Source organism: Anas platyrhynchos, chromosome 2 (assembly GCF_047663525.1).
Source record: "Anas platyrhynchos isolate ZD024472 breed Pekin duck chromosome 2, IASCAAS_PekinDuck_T2T, whole genome shotgun sequence".
NCBI classification, from domain to species: Eukaryota; Metazoa; Chordata; class Aves; order Anseriformes; family Anatidae; genus Anas; species Anas platyrhynchos.
Genome location: NC_092588.1, coordinates 101,648,405 through 101,671,457, shown reverse-complemented (window position 1 = coordinate 101,671,457; position 23,053 = coordinate 101,648,405). Strand labels below are relative to the sequence as shown.

The following is a 23,053-nucleotide window of genomic DNA, read 5'->3' as shown; positions in this document are numbered from 1 at the left end:
AAAAAGAAAGGATAGTATTTACGGTATGATTCATGTTTCAGTGATGTCAAAGCTTATGAAAATTAGTGCATCGGAATGAGAAAGCAAGAAAAGAGCATCTGGCACCGCAAAAAAGAGATACAGAAAGGTTCAGCAGGCAACAGAGGCTGCTACTTCAACTTCTACTCCTCAATTCTTACCACAAAAAGAAGTGCAAAAGCAAGCCTTATACCACCAAGCCCAGCTGCAATCGGCAGTGTGTGAGAGAATCAATAGTAGCTAGCTTCCTCCAAGTTAATATGCGCATCCAGACACCAACACTGTGACTATCAATCAGATGGAGAGCAGTTCTCTTTCAGCATCAGGAGGTAGCCTTCCCATATTTGACTCATGGAGTCAATCTTCCTAGTATTCCTTGTTACATTTGCAGAGGAATCTTTTGCCACAGAGAACTCATCCCATTTGGTGGAGTGGTTAACAATGAGTAAGAGCTTCATGTCTGAAGAGTTAGAGCCACAAAAACGGAGTTGTCCCTGATACCAAAATAAAGACATTTTCACTGGACTGTAAATACAAACTGAGTGTTGCAGAGTCTCCGCAGAGCTGACAGCTTTTCATGCTATTGCCCTGCTTTGTTTTTTGCAGGAGAGTGAAAAATACTATGCACACCCTCTCTGGCAGAGATTTGGGAACGTACTGGACAATTAATGGGAGTGGAGGAGATTACTGCAGAGTAGTCATCGTGTCAGCAGTTGAAAAATTATTTAAATTCCAACCTACTCTCCTTCCTCGAGGCAAGCTGAGTGACTTGTACAAAATGCGTCATGGTGCACGAGTTCTTGTGAGTTGGCAGATGGAGAATGCTTAAGTTATGATGGGTTAATTTAGATGTGAAGACCTGCCTTGATACTGATCAAAATACTGGTTATTGCTTACTTCTGTGCTGTTTGTTTTCCCATTTTTCTTCCCTGCTTTCCCTCTTCTCTCCCTGCAGCTCTGCTATTTCAATCACTTGGCTTTTCATTATTCATTAGTTTTCCATTATCCATCTGTTGCCAACCATGCTGTCAAGTCCGTTAGACACAAACCCAGACAGCTTTCCAGTACGCTATGAAATGCTTTTCACATGACCAGAAGTCAAATCATCCTTTTGAACTCAAACAAATTAAGTGGAAGAAAAATCTTAGCTCTTTTGTCCAGCCAAGCAGACATTTAACCCTGGTATCTATTAAGACTATGGTAGCACAGGAGAAAAATCAGCCCTGAAAAAGCAAAACATATTGTTTATTAAATAATATCAATTTTTGCAGAATAATTAAGACACCTATTATTATGTCCTACAATTCCATTGCACAAAAGCTGTAAGGAGAGAGCAAAAAATTCACCCGGCATGTTTTTACCCTTAGAATATGCTGTCACTTCGCAGAATGTGCCCTACAACGCTTACAATCCAATGACCCAAATCCTCACTTACTGCATTAAACTGGGTTTATAGCAAAAATAGCTCCAGCGGGGATGCCACACCTTAGAGTGAATGCTGGCACGATGGAAGCGAACAATGCAAAAGGTTGCAATAGAAATAGAGGAACAGAAGGAAGGATGTCTGGGGGGGAATGAAGTACATGCACTGCTCACATCAGATAGCATTTGTTATGCACCTAATCCTACCTTTGCTTTTTCTTTTCTAACAGTTACTTTTATTCACTTTTTGAAAGAAAAAAAAAAAAAGAGTTCACAGTATATGAAACAGTGCACCCTTCAAACAGAAAATGCATCATCTTCATAAAAACAAACAAACAAAAAAGAAAAGCAAAAAAAAAAAAAAACACTTTCTTGTATGCTGTGTACATATTTAAAACAGGGAAGCACTTCTGTGCATGCACAACTACCAGGCTCTAGGCAGTAATTTAAACCAATAGAAGTTCCTGCCACTTTGTCAGGAAGGTATATGCTGTCACAACAGCACCTGGGAAGACTATTATTGGTTTTGTAGTGGTGAGATAGGAATATAAAGAATTTCAAGCCCACTCTTCTTGTGTTGGTCTGCCTCATTAACATGGCTTCCTTTGCTCATAGTGCACTACCCACAAGGTACATGTATTTCAGTTCGAAGGCAGACCTTTTATTTCTGGTGACAAAGTACTCCAGGGAACAGTGGCTCTACAGATACTTCCATTTTTGAATGGTAATGGTAGAGTGTATTAATTAATTGCATACTTTCAAATTAAAGCAGAATTAACAAACGTGACTTTTTCACCTTCAGCATGACTTTAACCCATTTTAATGAACAATGGTATATTCATCAATATGTTTGAATTCTCTAAGTTCCCATTTGCTTGTATATCGATGTCAATGGCATGAACAGCAAAGCCTGAAAGTAATCCAGAAGGTTACAGTCTCCAGAAATCTCAGTCTCCCTTATTTCTAGCATTGATTCAACACAAATCATCTAAAAAAAGGAAATCCCCAAACAGAAAAAAAAACAAAACACAAGCAAATAGGACAATATAGTGAGCCATAATTATCTAGATTGAATAATGTCACAGAATCACACAGAATCACAGAATTTCTAGGTTGGAAGAGACCTCAAGATCATCGAGTCCAACCTCTCACCTAACACTAACAGTCCCCACTAAACCATATCCCTAAGCTCTATGTGCACAGATGTATGAATAAGTAGAAAAAAGGTTAGGAAAAATAGTTAGTCCACATGTGATTAACAGTTTTGCAGGTTTTTCACGTAATTCCAACAATATCTGCCTGTAAAATGTGCACGCAGCCCCTAAGCCCTGATTCCCGACCATAGTAAAATGGCTTACAAATTATAAAGAAGTCCTCTCTATTCCTTGTGGAAGCAATCTGATCCACCATAAATACCTAGCACCCTAGCACATCAAATATGAACTTTTTTTTTTTTTTTGGGGGGGGAGATGGGTTGAGATCATATTTATTCCCTCTGTTACTTAGAGGCGTAGGTACACTAAGCACACTGTATACACTTAGCTGCAGCCTAATTTTTAATAAACAGTGTACAGTGTACATTATATAGCAAGAATAAAAAATGGCCAAATGTTGCCCCAACAACACAACACAACAATATTTCAGATTTTGTCCTAAAAGAGCCTGTCTTGCCACATTTAGATACATCACACACCTATGATGTGTCCAATGTGAGCTCAAGCATGTCCTAAATTAAGGATGCCAATATTGCCTTGTCCTGCTGCTTGGCTATTCCCTCTGAATTCATCTGGTGCAGGGGGAACAATGTGACAGGAATGGACAGTATTTCAGTTATATCAGCAATCCAGTTACTTTTGTGTTCAACACCCGAAGTAACAGATTGAAAAGTCTCTCTCTCTTGATGTTCCTCATTTGAATGAACATAATGCATAGTAATGTGATAGGACATCCATAAGTAATTTTAGTTTACTGAACTAAGAAGAAATGTAGAGTTAAATTAATATCTAATCAAGGACAACACGAAAAAAAATCATCACAGTTGGACAACAAATAGGTTTTCTACTGCTACCAGCTTTGTAAATTAGCATTTCCTTCAATTAATTTAGTAACTACATTTCTTTTTGATATCAGAAAGAGCCCTTTTGTAGCCAGACAGCTCAGCAACAAGTATTTAGTCATAAAATAACAATGTGCAGAGTAGAACTAGCTATATAAAAGTCCTACTCAAAATGACATTTCTGGAGAATTATCCGTGGGCAGACCTTGCCTCTTATTTACATCACTTAGCCCATCTGACAAAACAAATGTCAGATAAGAATGAATTTTAGCAGAAGGGTGAAGTCAAAAGGAAGCAGCAGACAAGATCTGATTGTAAAGAAAACAGATCTCAAATATGCACATATAGAAAACCTATAATCGGTAAATACTGAGAAAAACAGTTCACAGATTTTATTTCCACATTCTCCCCCTTTCACACTCACACCTCTCTCATTGCCTGGTTTTTGGCACCAGGCAGCAAAGTTGCTGCAACCCCTGCCTTTTCCTTCATTGCCCCAAAAACTAGTACCATCTCCCTCTCCGAGATTATCGGTCGTCTTCCTAGTGAATTTCTCCAAAGGATTCAGAGCTGCCATGCAGCAACTTCTGCTGGAGAGATGCTTCACGTCTGGGGAGGTGGGGGCATGATATTAGTTGGTATTATTTTATGTCATGCCAGAAGGGTACATGATGCTTTAGCCATACAGAGACAGATCCCAGCTAAGCATCTGCAAGGATCCAGCTCTATTTTCTGCTCAGGAGATTCAGAACTGGCTTTTAGATACTCAAACCGACAACCAGTTACTTCCTACAGCTGCATTGACAGAGAGGTATTTGTGCAGTCGGGATGGTGGTAGGAGAGACTTTTACTGTCCATACTGAAGATATTATACGATTGAAATACAACACATCACTATTGTGATGTATTGGCAGAAGAGGAGGTTACAAGAAACAAGGAGACATTAGCCAGCATGACAGTGGGCTCAAATTGAGGGATATGTAGCTTTACAGACGTCTGCAGGCATCACTGCAACCAGAATTTCAAGGGCAAGTACTGAGAAAGATAGGGAGGTAGTTTTCTGTGATGGAAAGCCTGAGACAGAACACATTTACTTGTCCAAAAATTTAACAGGACTGTAGCCAAGTCTAACATCATGGGAAAATCAGATGTGTAGTCAGACTCTTGTTTTTTTATTGGGAGATAAAGGTTCTCCTTGTAAGCCCTACAAATGACAACTAAACGCGTATGATTTTGTAAAAGAGAAAGAGGAGTCAAGAGAGATAAAAAATTAAGCTAGCCTTGTGAAAGAGATAAATTATGACAGAAGTCTTCTGAGCAGCTTTAAGTAAGATAAGGTTACATGTATCAAGTAGGATATTGCACTAGCAGAAATATAAGGTAGTAACAGCTTCTAGGAAAGATTCAGTTGGGTGGTTGAGAGATGACATAAAAATATTTTAAAGACCTAGTCGTGGCCTGCATGTGAACACTCAGGGCAAAATCTCAAGACTGAGCGAGAAAGACAAGCAATAACGTAGCACTACCTACAGGGGGGGAAGCGATGGGACTCTGCCAAAGCTTCGAGGCAGACCAACTTCAAGTTAAGCCTACCAAAAGGGCTTTCAGTACATACAACTTTTATTAGAGCACAAATTAAACCCCAGTAACTTTTTCAAGAAAGAAAACTCAGCTCTGTTGGGTCAAAGAGTAAAAAGGCTGTGTGAAAGCAAGAAAATGAAAACAAATATTTCCCTGTGATGCTCTCCTGCTTTTCACAGCCTCAGAAATGTGCTGTAGGGTCTGCTCCCTGTTCTTCCCAGCAGCATTCCCATCTCCACTGCTGCTGCTGCTGCCCTCAATCTCTTCCCCCGTCTGTTTCCCCACCACCCATAGCCCTGGAGGTCCCTTGTGCTCAGCAGCTTCCAGGGGAGGCACACTCTCCCTCTGACAAACTCTGAGCAAGAGAAAGGTAAAAGAAATGCACAGATTTCCTCCTGTTTGCCTAGGGATGGTTCTCTTAAAAGGGCATGTGATATCCACCCTGGAAATTACCCACAAAGAGAACATTTGCATTTTCCTTCACTGAGGACGCACTACAATCAACTACATGAAGTGCAAGGCAATGCAAGGTTAAGTAGAAATATAGATTTAAATAAGCTGTAATCAAGGTTACAGTTTCAACTTCCATTATAACTGCCCCCAACTACTCCCACCTATCACAGCCATTTATTTCTTTCTCAACACATGAGCAAAAATCCTTTTGAACATTTGAATTTTGGAAGAATTGTTAGTGTAACTGTTAGCACAAATATATATACATATATATATTTGTAAAGCATGGCTTACAGTGCAGCAAAATCCAGTAAACAAGGTCTTACAGTGCAAGCAGCTGTACAAAATCCTCTGCAAATGGTTCAGCCATCCACCATGAAAATCATCAGCCTTGGGATTGCTACAGAGCCAAAAGATATGGACAGCAAGATAACTTTACAGGATCAGTCCCTTTACTTGTGAGACACAAGAGTGGTTTCTCAGAGCTCCAAATGAATCATTTAATAGCATGACAGAGTCACAGGATCCCAGAATCTAATGAAAACCTCTTTTCCTGCAAGGTTTTGAAGAGTGTCCAGATGACACTGCTGCCCCTGGGAAAGCTGAAATGAAGGAGGTTGCAAATGTTTCAAAGGGATGCACGCCACACTAACACCAAAAAATGCTCAGTGCATTTGTCTTAATATTGCACATCTTTGGCACACTGCATATATATTTATTTATGCCTATAATAAACACTAATCGGAAATCAAAGCCATTATACATCTGCAGTGGGTCAAAAGGACATTAATAGGGAGTTCATTTTTCCATTTCCTGACCTTTGCGCATTTCCAGTCGAGCTTTACTGCTATGTTAATGCATCCTCTTGCATTTAACTTTGCTTCAGTGATGTGCAAATCATTGCAAAAATTTGAATCAAAATGAAAGAGTTGGCCTCAAGGTCAGACCGGCAAGGTTTGGTGCTGGTGTGTGGGATTGATTCCCGATGCAGGCGTATTAGTGATAAGGCAGCAAAAGCTAGCAGCAGTAACCAGACACACTTTTAGCATCTACAAAGTGCATCCAACAGCAACTGCCCCTGGCAATTAAGAGCAGTCCATATTTTCTGAGAGCACTTGAACAATCTTGTGGGCACGAGCAGATAGGAGGTAGATTATTGGGCAAAATGATTGAAGGCAAATTCTTGGAGTTCAGATAAACTAAGAAAAACAGTTAATGATGCTTTTTCTCTACTCCTTCTGGATAAGTAAGAAAAAAGTGCTGACTAGTGAACCCAAGAGATTATGCTGAAAGGCATGCACATCACATTTCCAATTAAATGACTCCAAGAATTAAGATCTGCACTCCTGAAAGTGTATAAACCAAACAAGCTTCTGTGCAAATCTGACATTTCACTGGGTTTGGATGGGATCACTCCAAGCTTGAACATTGTAGACTACTTATGTCTCCCTAGGCGCAATTAACAGTGTTGCATTCAACAAGTTGGTATTGACACAGTGACAATCCAGCCACAGTTCACTACAGAAGGCACTTGGACGTTTCTGCAACAGAATGTAGCTAAGAGCAAAACTGAATTCTTAACTTCTCTGAAATTAGTAGCATGCAAAAAATACTGTCTCAGCAATTTGACACAGTGAAGAATGAGAAACAGTCATCAGGTTTACCCTTTATAGAAAAAAGGTCTGAAAATATTGCCAATATTTAATATATATATATATATATCCTTGTACACAACAACAGGTAAACATGCAATATGGCCTGAATATAAAAACACAAAAAGATAAGCCTAAGGAAATAAAAAAAAAAGGGTCAGTATAGTAACATTTGAAGCCATGATAATACCACATAGCTTCACTCTGTTCTTTTCACACTGCAAAATGAAAGAAAGTACCTGACGATCTGCTCATATGCTACTATCAAATACTCTGAAGTCCACAATGCTAACCTTTGCTGGGACTTTATGACACACGGAACAGGAAATCTGTATTTTGGCTTGGTTTTAAACATCAGGAGCAGGCACAGAAGTGGTGCTACACTGCTGCAGTACTAGACAGGCATCACAGTGACTGCCTCTCACCAGGTGCAAGATGAGGCATTTGGCTGGTAGGAGAACGAGCCCTCTCCTAACATCCATTCTCATGTCCATCAACGCCACCTTCACAGATACAGTCCTGGTGACTGCGATGCCAAAGACTAAACATCTCCACTTCTCAACTTTTCAAAGCCAAGGACAATATTTACAAGCAACAATCACTTTAAGAAAAGCAACAACAAACAGATCAAAGTTTCTTTGATCTGCTGTTTAAAGTAAAGAAGCATTCTCAGCAGAGAGATGTCCAAAAGAGCCCACATTCCCCCCCATGCCAGTGAATTTATTTCAAGTCTCCTCACTCCGCTCATCATGTCCAGCTGGACTTTGCTGGTCTCCCAGGAGCTCTACTTACTCCAAAGGGGTCTCAGGAGGAGGTAAGAACAGGAGGTGGCTCTCCTCTGCAGGCTGAACACGTTGCTGCTCTTCTGTACAGTGAGCAACTGCTGTTTGTACTGAGAAGCCCTGACCAGATGGATGCCCTGCTTCAGGTTCTGCACAGCACAATAACGACCACTTACCTGATGCATTTTTGTAACCAGCGGCTTCAGTTCTTCCAGTCCTTCCCACATGCAAAACACCAGTATCTTTAATAGCACTCACAGTGTCCTGGACTCACCCAAGTTCAGCTAAGTACCTAAGTCATCTCATTTCAGACCGTAGGTTTCCAAGACTTCCCGTGTAGGCAGAGGGAGGAGACAGGCTCCTCCAGAAAAAGACTGAGATCCAGGTAAGGCTTCCCCCAAGATTATTCAGCTCCGCCTCTCTTCACCTGTACAAGGAGACTGCAACTGTTGGGATCCTGGGTTAGGGATATTAAGTCAGATGGGATGGAGTAAGACATGTATATAAGCTTCTCAGGATGCAAGATTTTATAGGAAAAACATAACTGGGCAAAGTACACCCAAGGGTGGCAGAAAATGTATATTATAAGTACCTTTAAGCATGTGAAACAGAAAACACATCATAAGGCATAATAAAAGAATGTACTAAACTCTACTACCTGATTTTTTAAGATTAGTCTCATTTTTCAGGCAACAATATAAAATGTTGCAAACTAGATGGTGCTTCTGGAGAAAAATAACCAAGTAAAAGAAATTACACAGCATACTGTACACACTGCACGTACAGGTCTCTTCAAACGTGTAATACCAGTAAATGCAGGAGAGGTTTACAGGAAAAGCCGTGAAGTCTTGCAAAATTTAGGAGATTATGAAGGCAACGATGCAGAGTAAATACGAGCTGCAGAAGGATATCCGGTAATGTACAACGTTTCCCAGAACTGTCAGCTACAATCATTTCTCTGCTCAGAAGTAGCCCCACGTTTCTCAACTCCCCAGAGAGTCCAAAGACTCTTCTGAAAACTTTTTGCTGAAAAAAAACCTATGTGTGAGTTCTAAAAACCTCAACATTATCTAATGTTGGAGCTATACTATACCTACCATGATGACAACTGCTTACTAAAAAACAAAGTTCACGTGATTTCTGTACTGTATACTGCCACCAGATAGAAGAAACAAACAAACAAAAAAATAGTCAAATGTATTACATGGATCTTAGGCACGAGTTATTATTTGTAAAATTCACACACACACAAAAGGCAACAGAAAGCAATCCAGCATAGATATCAAAAGCTTTTCATGTTGATGCGCCCTCCTTCAGACACAAGTACGTGTACAAATCTCTGCAAACCACAGGTTCGTGGGTACGTATCGGAGGAGTATTTATCCTGCAGAGTTCGCACCTACCTGTGCACTACTGCCTCCAACCATGCTTCTCTCCCTGCCCAGACACTCTGCACAGCACACACAGATCCATACACGTGTCACAAGGTGCTCATCACTGCTATTAGTTGCACAATTTCATCACAAGCACCATTCCCTGCAAGAAGAGAGTAAGGCTTCCCTGCTGCCTCCCTTGACTGTAGACTGTCAGTGAGGTCCTGCTCCTCTGTACCACGTCCCTCACATCTCATGGTCCCAGGTGACAGTTTGTCTTTCTTCTTCCCATCCCTTTTTATTCTCAGGGCATCTCTTTATCACTCATTAATATTACCATTCTCCCCTCTCTCCTAGATAGGAAGGGGTAGGGAATGAGGCGTTAAATGCTGTATCAGCCATAAGGCAGGCACTGGTTTCCACATGGGGACAATAAACACACAAAACCCAGGAGGGATGGAAAGTAACTCTTCTCATCCAGGGTTCCTTCCAGCTGACATCCCACTCCACACCAAAGACAGCATTTTAAATCTCATTTCATTCATTTCCTCTAACGTGCTTTTTACCCTGTCTTCATTTCTTATTAAGAGAAAAGTGATTTGAAGTGCCAGTACCTTACCCCCCTCGGGCAGAGAGGCAGGGCAGAGGCAAGTAGCTCTGAGCAGGCGGCTGCGTATTAATGCCTACATAAACCACTCCTTTCATCTCCGAACAACAACAAACCATTGCAGCGAGCCAGCCCCTCAGCTAGACACCAGCTTGTTGTGCATGCCCTTGGCTCCATCTCCTACCTTTCAACGAGGGCTGCAATATTCCCTGACATTTTGAAATTAATTGGCTACAGAGCTCCCATATTATCATGCTACCTCCGGACAAATACAGAAATGCCATTGCTTGAGTGTGCTTGGTGCTGCTTCCAATGAAATTAAAGGCAAAACTCCCCCCAGCTTCACTGTGGAACAAAGTGACTTTGCAAAACAAAGGAGCATCCAGATAGATCTCAACAGCTGCAGGGAACAAGGGCTGGTCCACAGCTGGATTATCAAAAATGCTTTAACTACAGCACTTCAAATACTGTCATCCATGCCTCCACCTATTCTGTTGGAAGATGCATGAAACACCCAGAGCAGCAAGCTGCAATTTAGGGCACAGATTAGAGCACTGGCTTTCATTCGAGTTCTCAGAATGACACATAAATCCACCAGTAGATGGGTGAGGATTAATTTAAAATCTTAGTTTTAGACCATGATATCTGCATGCTTTTTTTCCATGCAATTATAATAGTAGAATACAAAACTTTTTAATTCATAACAAAAGCAGCACCCCATGAATTTAAAGCAGAATATGCTTAAGCATTTGCTGTTCTATCATTACTGTATAGTTTTTGTCTGGTGTCACTGACAGGCAGAGTGAAAACTGCTTGCAAGTATTAGGAGTGCAATTGCCACAGTTAAGTGTGCTTGTTCTCAACAGAGACTATGACTTCTTACATCTTTACACTCTTAGGGAAACTATGACCGCATCCTCATGTTTTTAATAATTAACAATTTTAAATATACAATCATAGAATATCCTGAATTGGAAAGGACCCATGAGGAACATCAGGTCCAAAACCTGGCTCCACACAGGAAGGAACACCCAAAAATCTGGCCGTATGTCAGAGTGTTGTACAAACGCTTCTTGAACTATGGCGGGCTTGGTGGTGTGACCACTGCCCTGAGGAGCCTGTTCTATCTAATGTACATGATACTTTCTTTTTTTTAAAAAAAAAAAAATAATAATCTATTATAACACAGGTTTTAAGAGGATCAGGGATTCTTATTTTGCTCTGAAAAAACACCAAAGGAAAATAACTTTATGCTTAGTAATTCCTCAGATCCAGTGTTTTATTCTTAAAAAGAATCCTGATTCAGTTGAAAACCTTTGATATTACTGATAAACCACAAGTCAAAACTGAAAGAGTAAGATTTATTTGTTCCTGGACAGGTGAAACTAGTCTAGACACTCATCTCCATGCCAGGTTCATACTTACTGTTTCATCTTTAATAAAAGCTGTTTATGTTTTGTTTGTATAAATCATAATAAATTGTTATTATAATTGTATTAATGAGAAAGCAAAGAAACTGGGCAAGCTATCTCAAGAGAAGTGAGTCATTCTGGTATTACAATCCCTAGTTTGGGAACAAGATTCAAATTTTATGAAGAGAAAATGCAATGTCTTCATATAGGGCTCAGAAAGTATCTTATATGAGAGAACACGAGCTGTGTTCAGGGACTCTGCTTTCCTCTGGATCACTGCAAGACAAGCCCCAGCTACATGTGGAGGGTTTCTTGGGGGACTGCTAGCCAGGGTTAGACCCAAGGTAGCTTAGTAGTTTCCCCCTGGAAAACAAGGGTGTACACAAAGTAGATTTTCAAAGCAGAAAACATCCAGCACAACTGAAGCAGAACTTTGTAATTGTGAAATTACAAGTTCTGAACTTCAGACATATTTACTTTGCTGCTAGTACATCTCTAATACAGTGATTATATGTGTTATATATATGTTATATCGCAAGATCTTGTGTGCAGGCATATATCTGTTCATATTATTGTGGGAGGTTCTTTTTCTCTTTTACTGCAGTTCACATGAGTTTGTGATCCTGTGTTCAGAAGGTCTCAGGAGAGTTTTCAAATACGAAGAACACTGAAAAGGGTGAGCACAAAAGGTGTATTTCACTTACTCACAGACAAAAGCACATGAATGGCTCTGAAAAAGTTTCAAGCCACAGTTTCATTTCATTTTAATGGGGACTTAAGTCTTATCTAGACTTAACCCAATGCTTTTTTGCTGCCATTGGTTTCCAGCAGAATTACATTTTGTAAGACTGCACTTGTAAAAGTAAGGCCCAGAAAAGAATTTTTAAAATTTATTTTTCTGGTAACAACCCCTCCATCAATGAAGTGTCCTAAATCTACCAAGGATTAGCTTCTAGTGCTTTGCAATGAAAGACTAGAGCTAATCAGTATTTATAAAAGCCTGCAGAATTAGATAAATTGGAAAACTATTCTGCTCTGCAGGTGTTAAACCTGAGTTTTGTTTTGGAAGAAAGACTGAGAGACAGACAGACCATCACACAGCCAGTCACAGTGGCCACATGAACAATCAGATCCCATCAGATTTTTGCTGTAGGACTTGGCTCTGTTCTGTTGAGGACCATGAAGACTACTCACTGTCCGAAAACTATCTGCTGATTTTATGCACAAATCAATCAAGAACTCTTTGGTTCTTAAAAATTAATAGCATTACTTGTTGTCTAAAATGTTGTTTGACTTAAAAGATGACGTTCAACTTGAACTTAGTAAAATTGGTGTTTCTGTGAGGTTAAAATTTGACTTCTGAACAGGTAAATGGTCAAACACTGCAAAAAATGTTTTTGTGGAAGACCTGCAAACAGAAAAGACACTAATTTGACAAATTTATCACTTGTAACACATTAGGTAATGGCCACATACTAATGTTTCCACTACTTTTTCTTTCAATATTAGTGATAAATTAACTTAATGATTACTGTATTTTCCTAACCTCTAACTAGAAGCTGATTGTTCGTGTTGAAGACATTCAGGTCTGATTCTGAAAACATTCATGGAAACAAAACCAAACAGCCTTGTTAGCAGTGAAACTATAATGAAGCCATTTTCCTGCAGAGCTGTAACCTTCATCACCAGCAAATTTCTACCAAAGACTCAGATTTTTCCTGTCCATTTCTCTGAAAATAAAATAAAATAAAATAAAATAAAATAAAATAAAATAAAATAAAATAAAATAAAATAAAGCTACACCCCAAGCAAAGGTACAGATAACCCCAGTGACCATCCTGGCAGCCGGAGCTGCTGACAGGTAGGCTCTGCCTGCCATCCCCCTGTCCTGACATGGGTCTGCCTCTTCTCCCAGCCACTGAGACCTGTGGAAACTCAATTATCTCAAAGCCAATTACTCCTCTCTCTTTTGTTTGAAATTAGCCAAGGGCTTCAAAAGTAATTAGGTATGGGAGTGACAGATAGACAGAAAGGGCAATCATAGAAGTCTTATCACAGCCTAGGAAGCCGGGCTAAAAAATTACCAACAGCCTCACCAATTTAATTGATTACTCACACAAGGGAATTTACTCAAGTGTGCAAGCCTGCAGAAATAGATGTTGGAGTTTGTTTCAAGCCAGCATAAAAGTACAAGAGAAGCCGAATCAAAGTGATTTCATTAGGAGCAGGATTTGACCTAAAATATAACAGTTCTCCATCCTTTCCAGCTCCTTTTTCCTACTTAGTATTTTGTCATACAGAGTCTACTGCCTTATTCTCATCCTAGTGGGAAACTTTAGTTACAAATGAAACAAAGTACATATATTTGATAGACTTCCAGTTTACTAGTAAGTCTGTGGTGAATTTTTTATTCCAACAATAAAGGGGGCATCAAGTAGTTATTCTTCAAGAAACAAAGAAATACAAAGATGGAAAAGTTAGTGTCATGAAGAATGGACTAATTTAAATTACCAGGTAAAAAGAAATCTCCTTTATAATTTTCGGTTTTAAAATACCAATGCAATTACAGAATAAACTCACATAAGTCTGAGATGACGTATTTGACAAGGCTTACCCAATGTACTGTAGAATAATTTTTTCACTATGCAACTTGCTCTATAAGTGGTTTAATATTAATCAACTTAGACATTCATTGATTTTAATTAGCTTTATCATAGAGAATCTCACAAACTAATGGATTTTCTTTTTTCAGCCAGTTTCTCTGTTGGCTTTGAAGAGATGGACCACGTTTTGAGAAAAGATTTGAGAAATTGAAAATGAAAATATTTATGCAAGTCAAAAAAAAATATATTTGTGTGTGTCATTCAAGGGAAAAGCTGCAAAATACTATGGATGCAAGGTAGGTGCCCAGTTTGGAAATGCTGAATGTAAATAAAAAGCATATTTGTCATTTACAAAAATAAATAAATAAATAAATGATAGCCTTTTATCTCAGGTTTTTAAAAGGCCCAAAAGCCGACAACAGCTGCTTTAACAAGAGGTTTTAAAGCAGCATCAAAACTTCAAAGGCATAGACCTTGTTTTTGATGGTTTCCACCTACCGTCCCGTGGCACAGGCAAGAGGCTCATGTGTGTAGGCACAGATCCATGCAAAACTTTTCAGTTCCCCTGCACTGAATTCAGTCTAGGCCTGATCTCACATCCCCTGGGTGTGATGAGAAGACTCCCAAGATGTCAGACTTCGAATCAGATCCTGGCCTACTATTTTCTATTCCTACATATGTGAGGTTAGATAGAAAGCACTGCCACCTCCCCATCCTTCCAGTTCTGTGGTACAACAGGAAGAATGACAAACTTATCGCCAGATTTCATTGCAAGTCCTCTTTTTGTAATCACTCGAATGCTCACGGTGTTGGGTTGTGCTGTTTTTTAATGCTTGCCTTTGTTTCTGCTGGTGCCCTTAATCCCCCTCATGCTCTCCCAAATGTACAGTTATTCCCTTACAAGGCTGGTGGATAATAAGCAAATAGAATTGCTCCTTCAATTAAAATGCTGCTGGAAATAGGGACTGACGTCAACAGGAAGAGGGAATTGTGCCAGAAATGAATCCATTCCTTAATTTCTCCATTAAGACACAACTATCATCCTAGCCAATATTTATGTTACTCTAATTAAAAAGGCATTAGGAGAGCAAGGGCTTGGGTTCACAGCTCCACCTCTCCGCAGCCTGCTGCCTCCTACCGCGGCTTAGCCCAAGTGCTGCCCACTCACCCAAGGTCTGCAGGAAAAGCCTGCTGCTTTCCTTCACGCTTGCAGGTTTGCTAAATGCTCTGTCTTTTCCACCTGAATGCATTTTGGTGGGTCACTTAGCTCTTCTGCTATCAGACAAACATATGAGAAGAGATGCAAAGTTTGAAATGTGCTCCGTGCGTTATCATTAGCAAAAGTAGATATTTTTACAGCAGAAAATAAAGCAGTAACAATATTCTTTGGTTTTGATAAGTGGGAAGGCTTTTGTCTGGAAAACAGCTTTCAGGTATGGCTTCTTCCTCTGTCTGTTTTGGTTTATTTTTAATAATACAGAAATTCAATTTTTATAGTAAAGAAAAGAAATTCACTTAACTGTTGTTTTTTTTTATTTGAATTTTTGCTTAAGAACTACTACTCTTTGCATGAAAGAATCTGAAAAGTTTCTGTATATTGAGTCCAAACTAAACCACAATTCTACACCAAACATGTTTAATTTAGGAACGCTAATGTGTCTTTTTTTTTTCTTTTTTTTTTTTTACCACAGCTAACTTGTCTGATTAAATAAATGATCTCCCCATGTGATTAATTAATGGCTTTCCTTATATAAATCATTTGTGTTTTAATACAAACAGAATTCTACAAAAAAGACACTCTATAATGGTCACAGGTAGAGTGAATATAATGTAAAGCTTGCACAAAAGCTGATTTTCTTAAGCAATTGAACAATGTAAATCCTCTTCCCTAATGAAGAACTAAGTTGAAGCCAACTGTTCCTTGTCTCATCTAGAGTAGACTTTTTCAAAAACAAGGAATGTCATTTTGCAGGAGCTAGTGTCAGCCACCACGTACTAGAGCACTAACTCTTTTCTGAGACCCAATTTTGCTTGTGCTAACACATTTTTTTTCTGTTTTCTCTTCCAGCCTTTTATAGCCTGCATTGAGATTTGGGTGCTTATATTATTAGGGCTACTACTATTATATCATTAGGGACTTCTCTATACCACTTCCCCACTTAAGGGAAAGGAAAGGGTGCTCTGATATACCATTAGGAGCTTGACTGCACACTGTTGAGTGTACAAAGTATACTTAGGGAAGTTAACCTAAGGAACTAAAACAGGTGCTTGAACACAGAGTTGTGATGGTGCTCAGGCCTCCCCAAGGATTTGGAGCAGTCCTGTACCAGGCAAGTCTTCAAACTGCTAACAAATACTAGCATTTATCTAAAATATTTATCTCAAATATCTATACACAACTCAATCAAAAGGTTCATCTGCAAGGTCAAGTATATGACCATGAAGGTATGTACTGTTCACAAATCATGCATTTGTTTTACTTTGCCTGAAGCAGTTTGTACTGAGACAGAGGGAAAGTAATTTTTAAAATATGTTCTGTAACAGCTGGAATTATTGTTATAAACTCAGTTAATTTATTTTTTATTTTTTATTTTTTTTTCCCATGTAGGGGGAGAGAATACAGGAGGTGGGGCAGGGAACTGGGGAATGACTCTTTTATTATTTTTATTTTTCACTCTCCAGGCAGAATGGCAGAAATTGGGCCAAAGGTGCATTTTCAGTTACTGAATTTTGTCAAATAAAAGTGCTGTGATGTATCTAACAGACAGCACTTTGTGACAAGTATCTACAATTTGCCTCACTCTGGTAAGTCTGAGTATAGTTGTCCTCAGACTGAGGACTGACCTTAAACAGAAAACTTGCCCAAAGAGAGAAAGCATCACTGCCAGTTGAATGTGTGGCAGCAGGCAGTTAAATTACCTTATTCCTGCTGTCATGACTTACTGACACATCGTCAGTTTCTGGCAAGGTTCTTGGCGGGAGGTATCTAACACAACTACATCTAGGAATTCCTTTGTTTTCTATGTTAAGGGCCCAAATTTGTTACAATATTTATGTAGTGGTGAGAAATGCATTTATTCAAAAGCTAGGAACCTACATCAGAACAGATGAACTTGACAAAACTATTCTTAATCTTTTCTCCTATTAAAAGTGCCCTTCATTGGTCTCTTCACTTGAGAAAAAACATGCAATCCTACAACGAAGGGCATCTTCTCTTTTGGGAGGATATTCTATTTAGTTTTTGGACTGTGGCCAAATTGAAAAATTGATTATTTTTTTTTATTTTTTTTTCCTTTTTATCTTTTTTCTTTTTCCCCGGAGTAATGGAAAGAAACTGCTGAAAGCCTCTGGAGATGCACTTACCTCATGCAGCAGTTTCAAAAGTCATATTGTTGGGTGAGATGTCAGGTTGTGAACAGTTTTCATGAGCTAGAGCATTCAAGGATTACTTTTCACCAAAGGTATTGTTCTTCCCCATGACTTTCCAACACACCTTGTGATGCACTGTATAGCAGATGCTTCTGGGGAAATTTTACATGTTTAGTGTAGAATACCACTGAGTTTACAACTATGGAGAGGTGAAAGGAAGAGTGCTGTTGGACACTGTCACAAAAATTCACAGTTGTCATTACCAAGAGGCTGTATCTATTTCCTCAGCAATTCCAGCACTGCTAATTTGCACAGAGGCTCAAAACATTCCACAGCAAAACAGCCAGTGCTGGAGGCTCCCACTAGCTACTACACAGTGCAAAATTCAATATAAAAAGGATACATCCTCATGAAACCAGAAGAATATAATGACCTATCAGATACATGGATGTTCACAGAATTTGTATTCTTCACAGAATTAATGCTATTTGGAGGACTAGTAACAAAAAAAAAAAAATGTAGAAGCAAACACACAAACAAAAACCCCAACCATAACAACATTTCATTGACAGAAATAACACCAGATAAGCTTTAATGCACATTCTGTCTCGCTTTGATAATGCATGACAATTAGAGAACTAAGCTGTGCAGAAAGATGCATACAGCAGCAGTGTGTTACGCATGCACATCATCTCACGGGTTCCCCTCGTACGTGGTTAGTGCCAGTCATACATTCCTGCATCTCACACATTAGTGTCTGCTGTGATGGCTGATTTGTGTGCCTTGATGACTCAGAATTAATTCGCAGTTAAAAGCTGTAGGTTTCAGGAAATGCCTTGTGAAGGTGAGCGGTTGATGCATTCTGTGCTTTGCCTACGCATGAAGGCGTGCAACTGCAACATTACAGTTGCCTGCTGCTCCCAGGACCTCCTTGCTATGATCTTAATTGCCATGGCTTGATTCGAGAAAAATTCTTGGGTAGGCCGTATTAAAACACAATACAAAAACAACACTGATATCGGATGGATACTTAGCAGGTTCAAAAATGAAACAAAAACAAAACAGAAACAAAACAAGGAAGGATCATTTCAAATGAAGCTTGACTGGACGTGTTGTTGAAAAGGTGCTCAGATTACCTGAACTGCTTTGTTTGATCTTAAACATGGACCGGGGGCAGCTGCAACGAGCTCTGAGCTTTGGCACATTCCATTATGAATGGTAGTGAATTTATAATGGAATGGTATGGATGGTTTTTATAATCAGAAAAACACACTGACCTTAACACTACACAGGTGGAGCAGCATAATGACCCGCCAATTGTACGCGCATCAATTCCTGGGGAAAAGTTCAATGAGGTTAACTCAGCATGTATCCTGTAAGCAACATAAGCGACATTTATAAACATTGCTTTTCTACCAACACTGTCTTTGCCAACATTTTATTAACTGACTTGCCTCACTGTTGGGCAGTGAGTATATCTTACCCATGTTAACAGTGTATGATACCATGCTCCGGTAGACCTGAATGTTGTCATGCACTTCAACACTGAAATATGTGTGCTTAAAAAATACAAATGGGATTAACTACAGTAAATTTTGCAGACTATACAAGATTAAGCACCATATTCATTCAAGAAGCATCTGAAAGAAATCAAGAAGCCCAGATATAACAAAAGACACCACCAGTGGATCTTCAGGTTCATCATAAAATCCTCACGTTGAGGGAGCTTAGAGCGGTGGCAGCCAACCAGCGTTTCTGTGTCCTGTCAATTTATTGATACCCTTGGATATCATGGGGACCAGCTGCAAAGGAAGTTAATTTTAGTATGCTGTACTTGAACCAATCTGGTATCCAACATAATTTTTGTAGTCTAAGATCAGACCATGAAATAATGAACGAACCTCAACTTCTCTAATTAACCTCAACCAGTGCTTCAAAAACCTACATATTACAAAACTACACAGGGAGAAGAAATGAAACAAAGAAACTTCAACCCGAATCAGTGACAGCTAATCAGCAAGGACAGAAGGCTCCCCAAACATGCAATAACAGCATTTTCAATTAAAAAAATGTGAAAGACATCCACAATTCAGCCCCAGCAGCAGCATTTATATCTGTGCTTTCAATTCATTCTCTCTGCTCCTCTTTATGACTGAGGCACTATGACATTTGCAGCTCCTCCACTGCACTAGAAGGGAAAGCTCCTCAGCAACAAACTAGTCAAATATCCCATGTCTCATAGAATCACATAGATTGAAAAAGACCTTCAGGATCATCAAGTCCAACCATCAACGTGACCTACCACATCACATCACAAAGCCACGTTCCTTAGTGCTACATCCACATATCTCAAATACCTCCAGGGATGGGGACTGCACCATTTCCCTGGGCAGCCCATTCCAAAGCTTGACCACCCTCTCTGTGAAGAAATTATTCCTAATGTACAATCTAAACCTCCCCTGAAACCCTGAGACCATTTCCTCATGTCCTATCACTTGTCACCCAAGAAAAACGACCGACAGCCTCCTTGCTGCAACCTCCTGTTGTAGAGACTGATGAGGTCTCCCCTCAGCATTCTCTTCTCAAGAAAGCAGAAAAAAAAATCTTATAAAAAATTATTTAAATGACTACTAAAACTACTAATTCAACAGTACAAAAATGAACAAGACAACCAAGAGTGGAGGGAAGGGTAGCAAATTTAGGAAGAATATCCACTGTTTGGAAATGCTCAGTTAAAGAAAAAAATAAATAAATAAATAAAGCAATGCCATTTTATCAGACAGAAAGACTTTTAAAATACATAACAGCCATGAAATTAAAGAAAGTTAAAGTGCACGTCATGTTGTCATCTCCCTGTGCCCTTCTTTGGAAGACACTAAGTCTCATGTACATAATTCATTTCAGTCCCAAATTTACCAACTGCCTACAGTTTGGTGGCCTTTGCTTTTAGTGAAACAGTCTATTTACATTGGAAGCAAAATGGCTTTATCCCACAGTTAGATGAAGCCCTCTTTGGAAACAACCTCAGTGAACTTTATCCATACAAACTGTTTTCAGTTGTCCGTGAGCAGTGGACATGGCATAAAAACTCTTCCGAACAAGAAGGACCACCTCTCAAAACCACTGTCACCATGTACATTTTTTTAGCCACATGGAAGCTCATTTGAGACTTAATAGCTTTGCCCATGGGAAAAATTAATACTCTGTAGGATTTTCCATAACATAGCCCAGTCGCTTTGCTTTACTAACAAGAAATGAGACACAAACATACCAAGGCTGCTTACATTTCAGTACCAGAAGCAAAAGTAAGGCAACCTAGTGAAAGGTACATATGGTGCTTTCCCTGTCTCTGCCAGGATGTTCGCAATGACACTGCTAAGGTGACTGATACCAGTGCTTCTTTAGGACACCAGCACGTACATACTTAAATGTGGTGTTGCCAGGAAAAGCTGAATGACATACTGGTGATTTTTGCAAAACTCTTCTGTGCCAAGTCTCTGCTTATTGTGGTTTGGGAGAAAAAGCATGGTTCTCTTCCTAATCAGATTCTTAGGCAGCTTTCAGAAAGGGAAAGTTTCATTATACATAGGCAGCGTGAAAAACACACAGCCCCACTCCCACCCTGAAAGGCAGAGAAAACATTTTTTTGCACTTAATGTGACAGGCAGTGTTGGGATGCCTTCACACATCCAGGCCAGAAAGCAAGCATCACTCAGGGTTTGTGGCAGGACTGAGGAAGGCCCAGGCACACTCGGGCCCCATTTGAAGCCTACGCAGCATGGGGCAGTGGGGTGCAACCCAGGGCCAGGGCTCTGCCCGCCCACAGGTGTGTACATTGCATGTGGGGCTGCATGCTCCAGCTTTAATAGCAATAAGCAGCAAAAACGCTATCTTACGTATCAATAGATTTACTCAGGGGGACTTCTCTGTTAAATAAGTGCTTCAGAAGTGTAATTAGGGTTGAAGTGTTCTTAAAGTACACTGGAGAGCCTGTGATCACACAGAACATCACTTAGATAAAACACGGTTTTCTGTATTTCTTTGTCTGTCCTTGTTCACCTATGAACTTCCATCTTTACATTTACATTGCACATTTCTTGGCACTTTTGTTCAGTTTTCATGTGGCATTTAGAGCAGCATTTACCCTCCCCTTCTCAGTCCATCATGGGGTCGTTCAGTTGCTATTGCAATACAAGTCTAAAAAGCACTTATTTCAGTAAAGGTGTACACAAACATACTCTCAAGAGCCTGGAAAATCAGTACTACCAGGATTTGAGCCTGTATGCTAAGCAGGTTAGAGGAACAGTGACTAAAAATTACAGGAGCTGGGCTGTTCGTGTGTCAGGACCACGTGCAAGCCTGAGCATCCCTTCTTTTCCCTGTTGGGAACAATACAGGTTTTCAACAAAATCACTCCTGCATCCCCAGAAGATGAGTGGTTTCTTCTGAGCTCGCTGTATGACATTAGCATGAGCCCAGACAAAAGTGACAAGTGAGGAGGAGAGTCCCCCCAGGCAGCGGAGTTTTCCCAACCCATTTCTCGTTCTGAAAACCCTGGGGAATTCAAGTTTATTCAGTCAGTGTTTACTCCTTCTCCTGATTTCTGTTTTTACCTCCCTCAACTCTTCTAACACCTTCTCTTTCATCACCCATCACTTAACATTAAGGTTTCTTGTTTGCTATCCAGATCAGACAAGCCCAGCTGCGCCTCAGCACCACTCCCTCCAGGTTTATCTCCTTTGTCTCTGCTGTAACAGTATCTCCTCTTCTCCTCCTCCACTTTTCATTTCCTCCTGCTTTGTCCCTTCCTGCACAGAAGCAGTTGCTAATCCCTACAGCCGATGCTTGACCCCCACCCCCGCCTCTTAAGCAGTGGCAGGATAGTTTCTGGATGGCTCTGCTCATCATACAGGCTGATTAACATCTTTAATGCATACCATGCCCTTCCTGACATGACTATAAAACTCACACCCTGCTGGTACCTGGCATCTTCCTTCAAATGCGTACTCAGAAACACTTTTTTTGCAGCAACTTGTTTAGGAAACCAAAAGATAAACCTCTGATCATGCTAAAGTTGATGTGCAAACAACTAAAATCCATGTTTTACATATCTACATACATGTTCACAAAGCTACACATACACAATTTCCACTGTATCCTTGCCCCCTGCTGCTGTGCTTTTATTTATTTTTAATATCTTTCTATATTGCTTGCACTTAGCCTGTGAACTGCTTAGTGCCTTGAGGCGGTTTGTATAGTAATTAGCACAAATGATCTCCAGGCATGATGTGCAGTGCTGCTTAATAACAATGCAGTCTTTGCAGGAAAACCCATTCAAGGCTGAAAAATTATTTCCCCCAGTGGTCAACAGTTTGTTCCTGGCATCAGCGAAGGCTTGTGCTCAGCTCCCCGTAGGCTCCATGCCACTTGCACAGGGCTTCGTCTAGCACTGCTCCCCAAATATTGAGCCACCAGTTCATACCGAGACGGAGCACCACAGCCTTGCTAACAAAAGATATGCTTTTCTCTACCAACAATATTAACAGTTCTGTTACCAATAACAGAAAAGCAGTCATGCTTTTTTCTCTTTTGCAGATGCGCTCTTCTGTTCCTCCACTACTTCGTTTGCCCTTGCCCCCTGCATCAGTCCCAATATGCCATTAATTAACAGTTGCCTGCTGAATGCTTTAAGCATCGTCTTTGCATTAAAGGGATCAGAATGACA

General features: G+C 39.9%; 1 protein-coding gene across 19 annotated transcripts in view; it reads right to left on the bottom strand.

Annotated features, from left to right (window-relative positions):
• HECW1 (HECT, C2 and WW domain containing E3 ubiquitin protein ligase 1) overlaps positions 1-23,053 on the bottom strand; it is a 257,827-nt gene that overhangs the window by 177,580 nt on the left and 57,194 nt on the right. For 3 of the 19 annotated variants that reach the window (XM_072033308.1, XM_027451327.3, XM_072033307.1), the window contains exon 2: positions 18,606-18,663. The exons of 14 other annotated variants lie outside the window; for them this stretch is intronic. In XM_072033308.1, coding sequence (XP_071889409.1) covers positions 18,606-18,632 — 27 coding nt within the window. In that variant the 5' untranslated portion in view covers positions 18,633-18,663. Of the gene's footprint in view, positions 1-179; positions 615-8,140; positions 8,282-18,605; positions 18,664-23,053 lie in introns of those variants that run through there. 2 more of the 19 variants (XM_072033305.1, XM_027451332.3) reach the window with 2 other exon arrangements.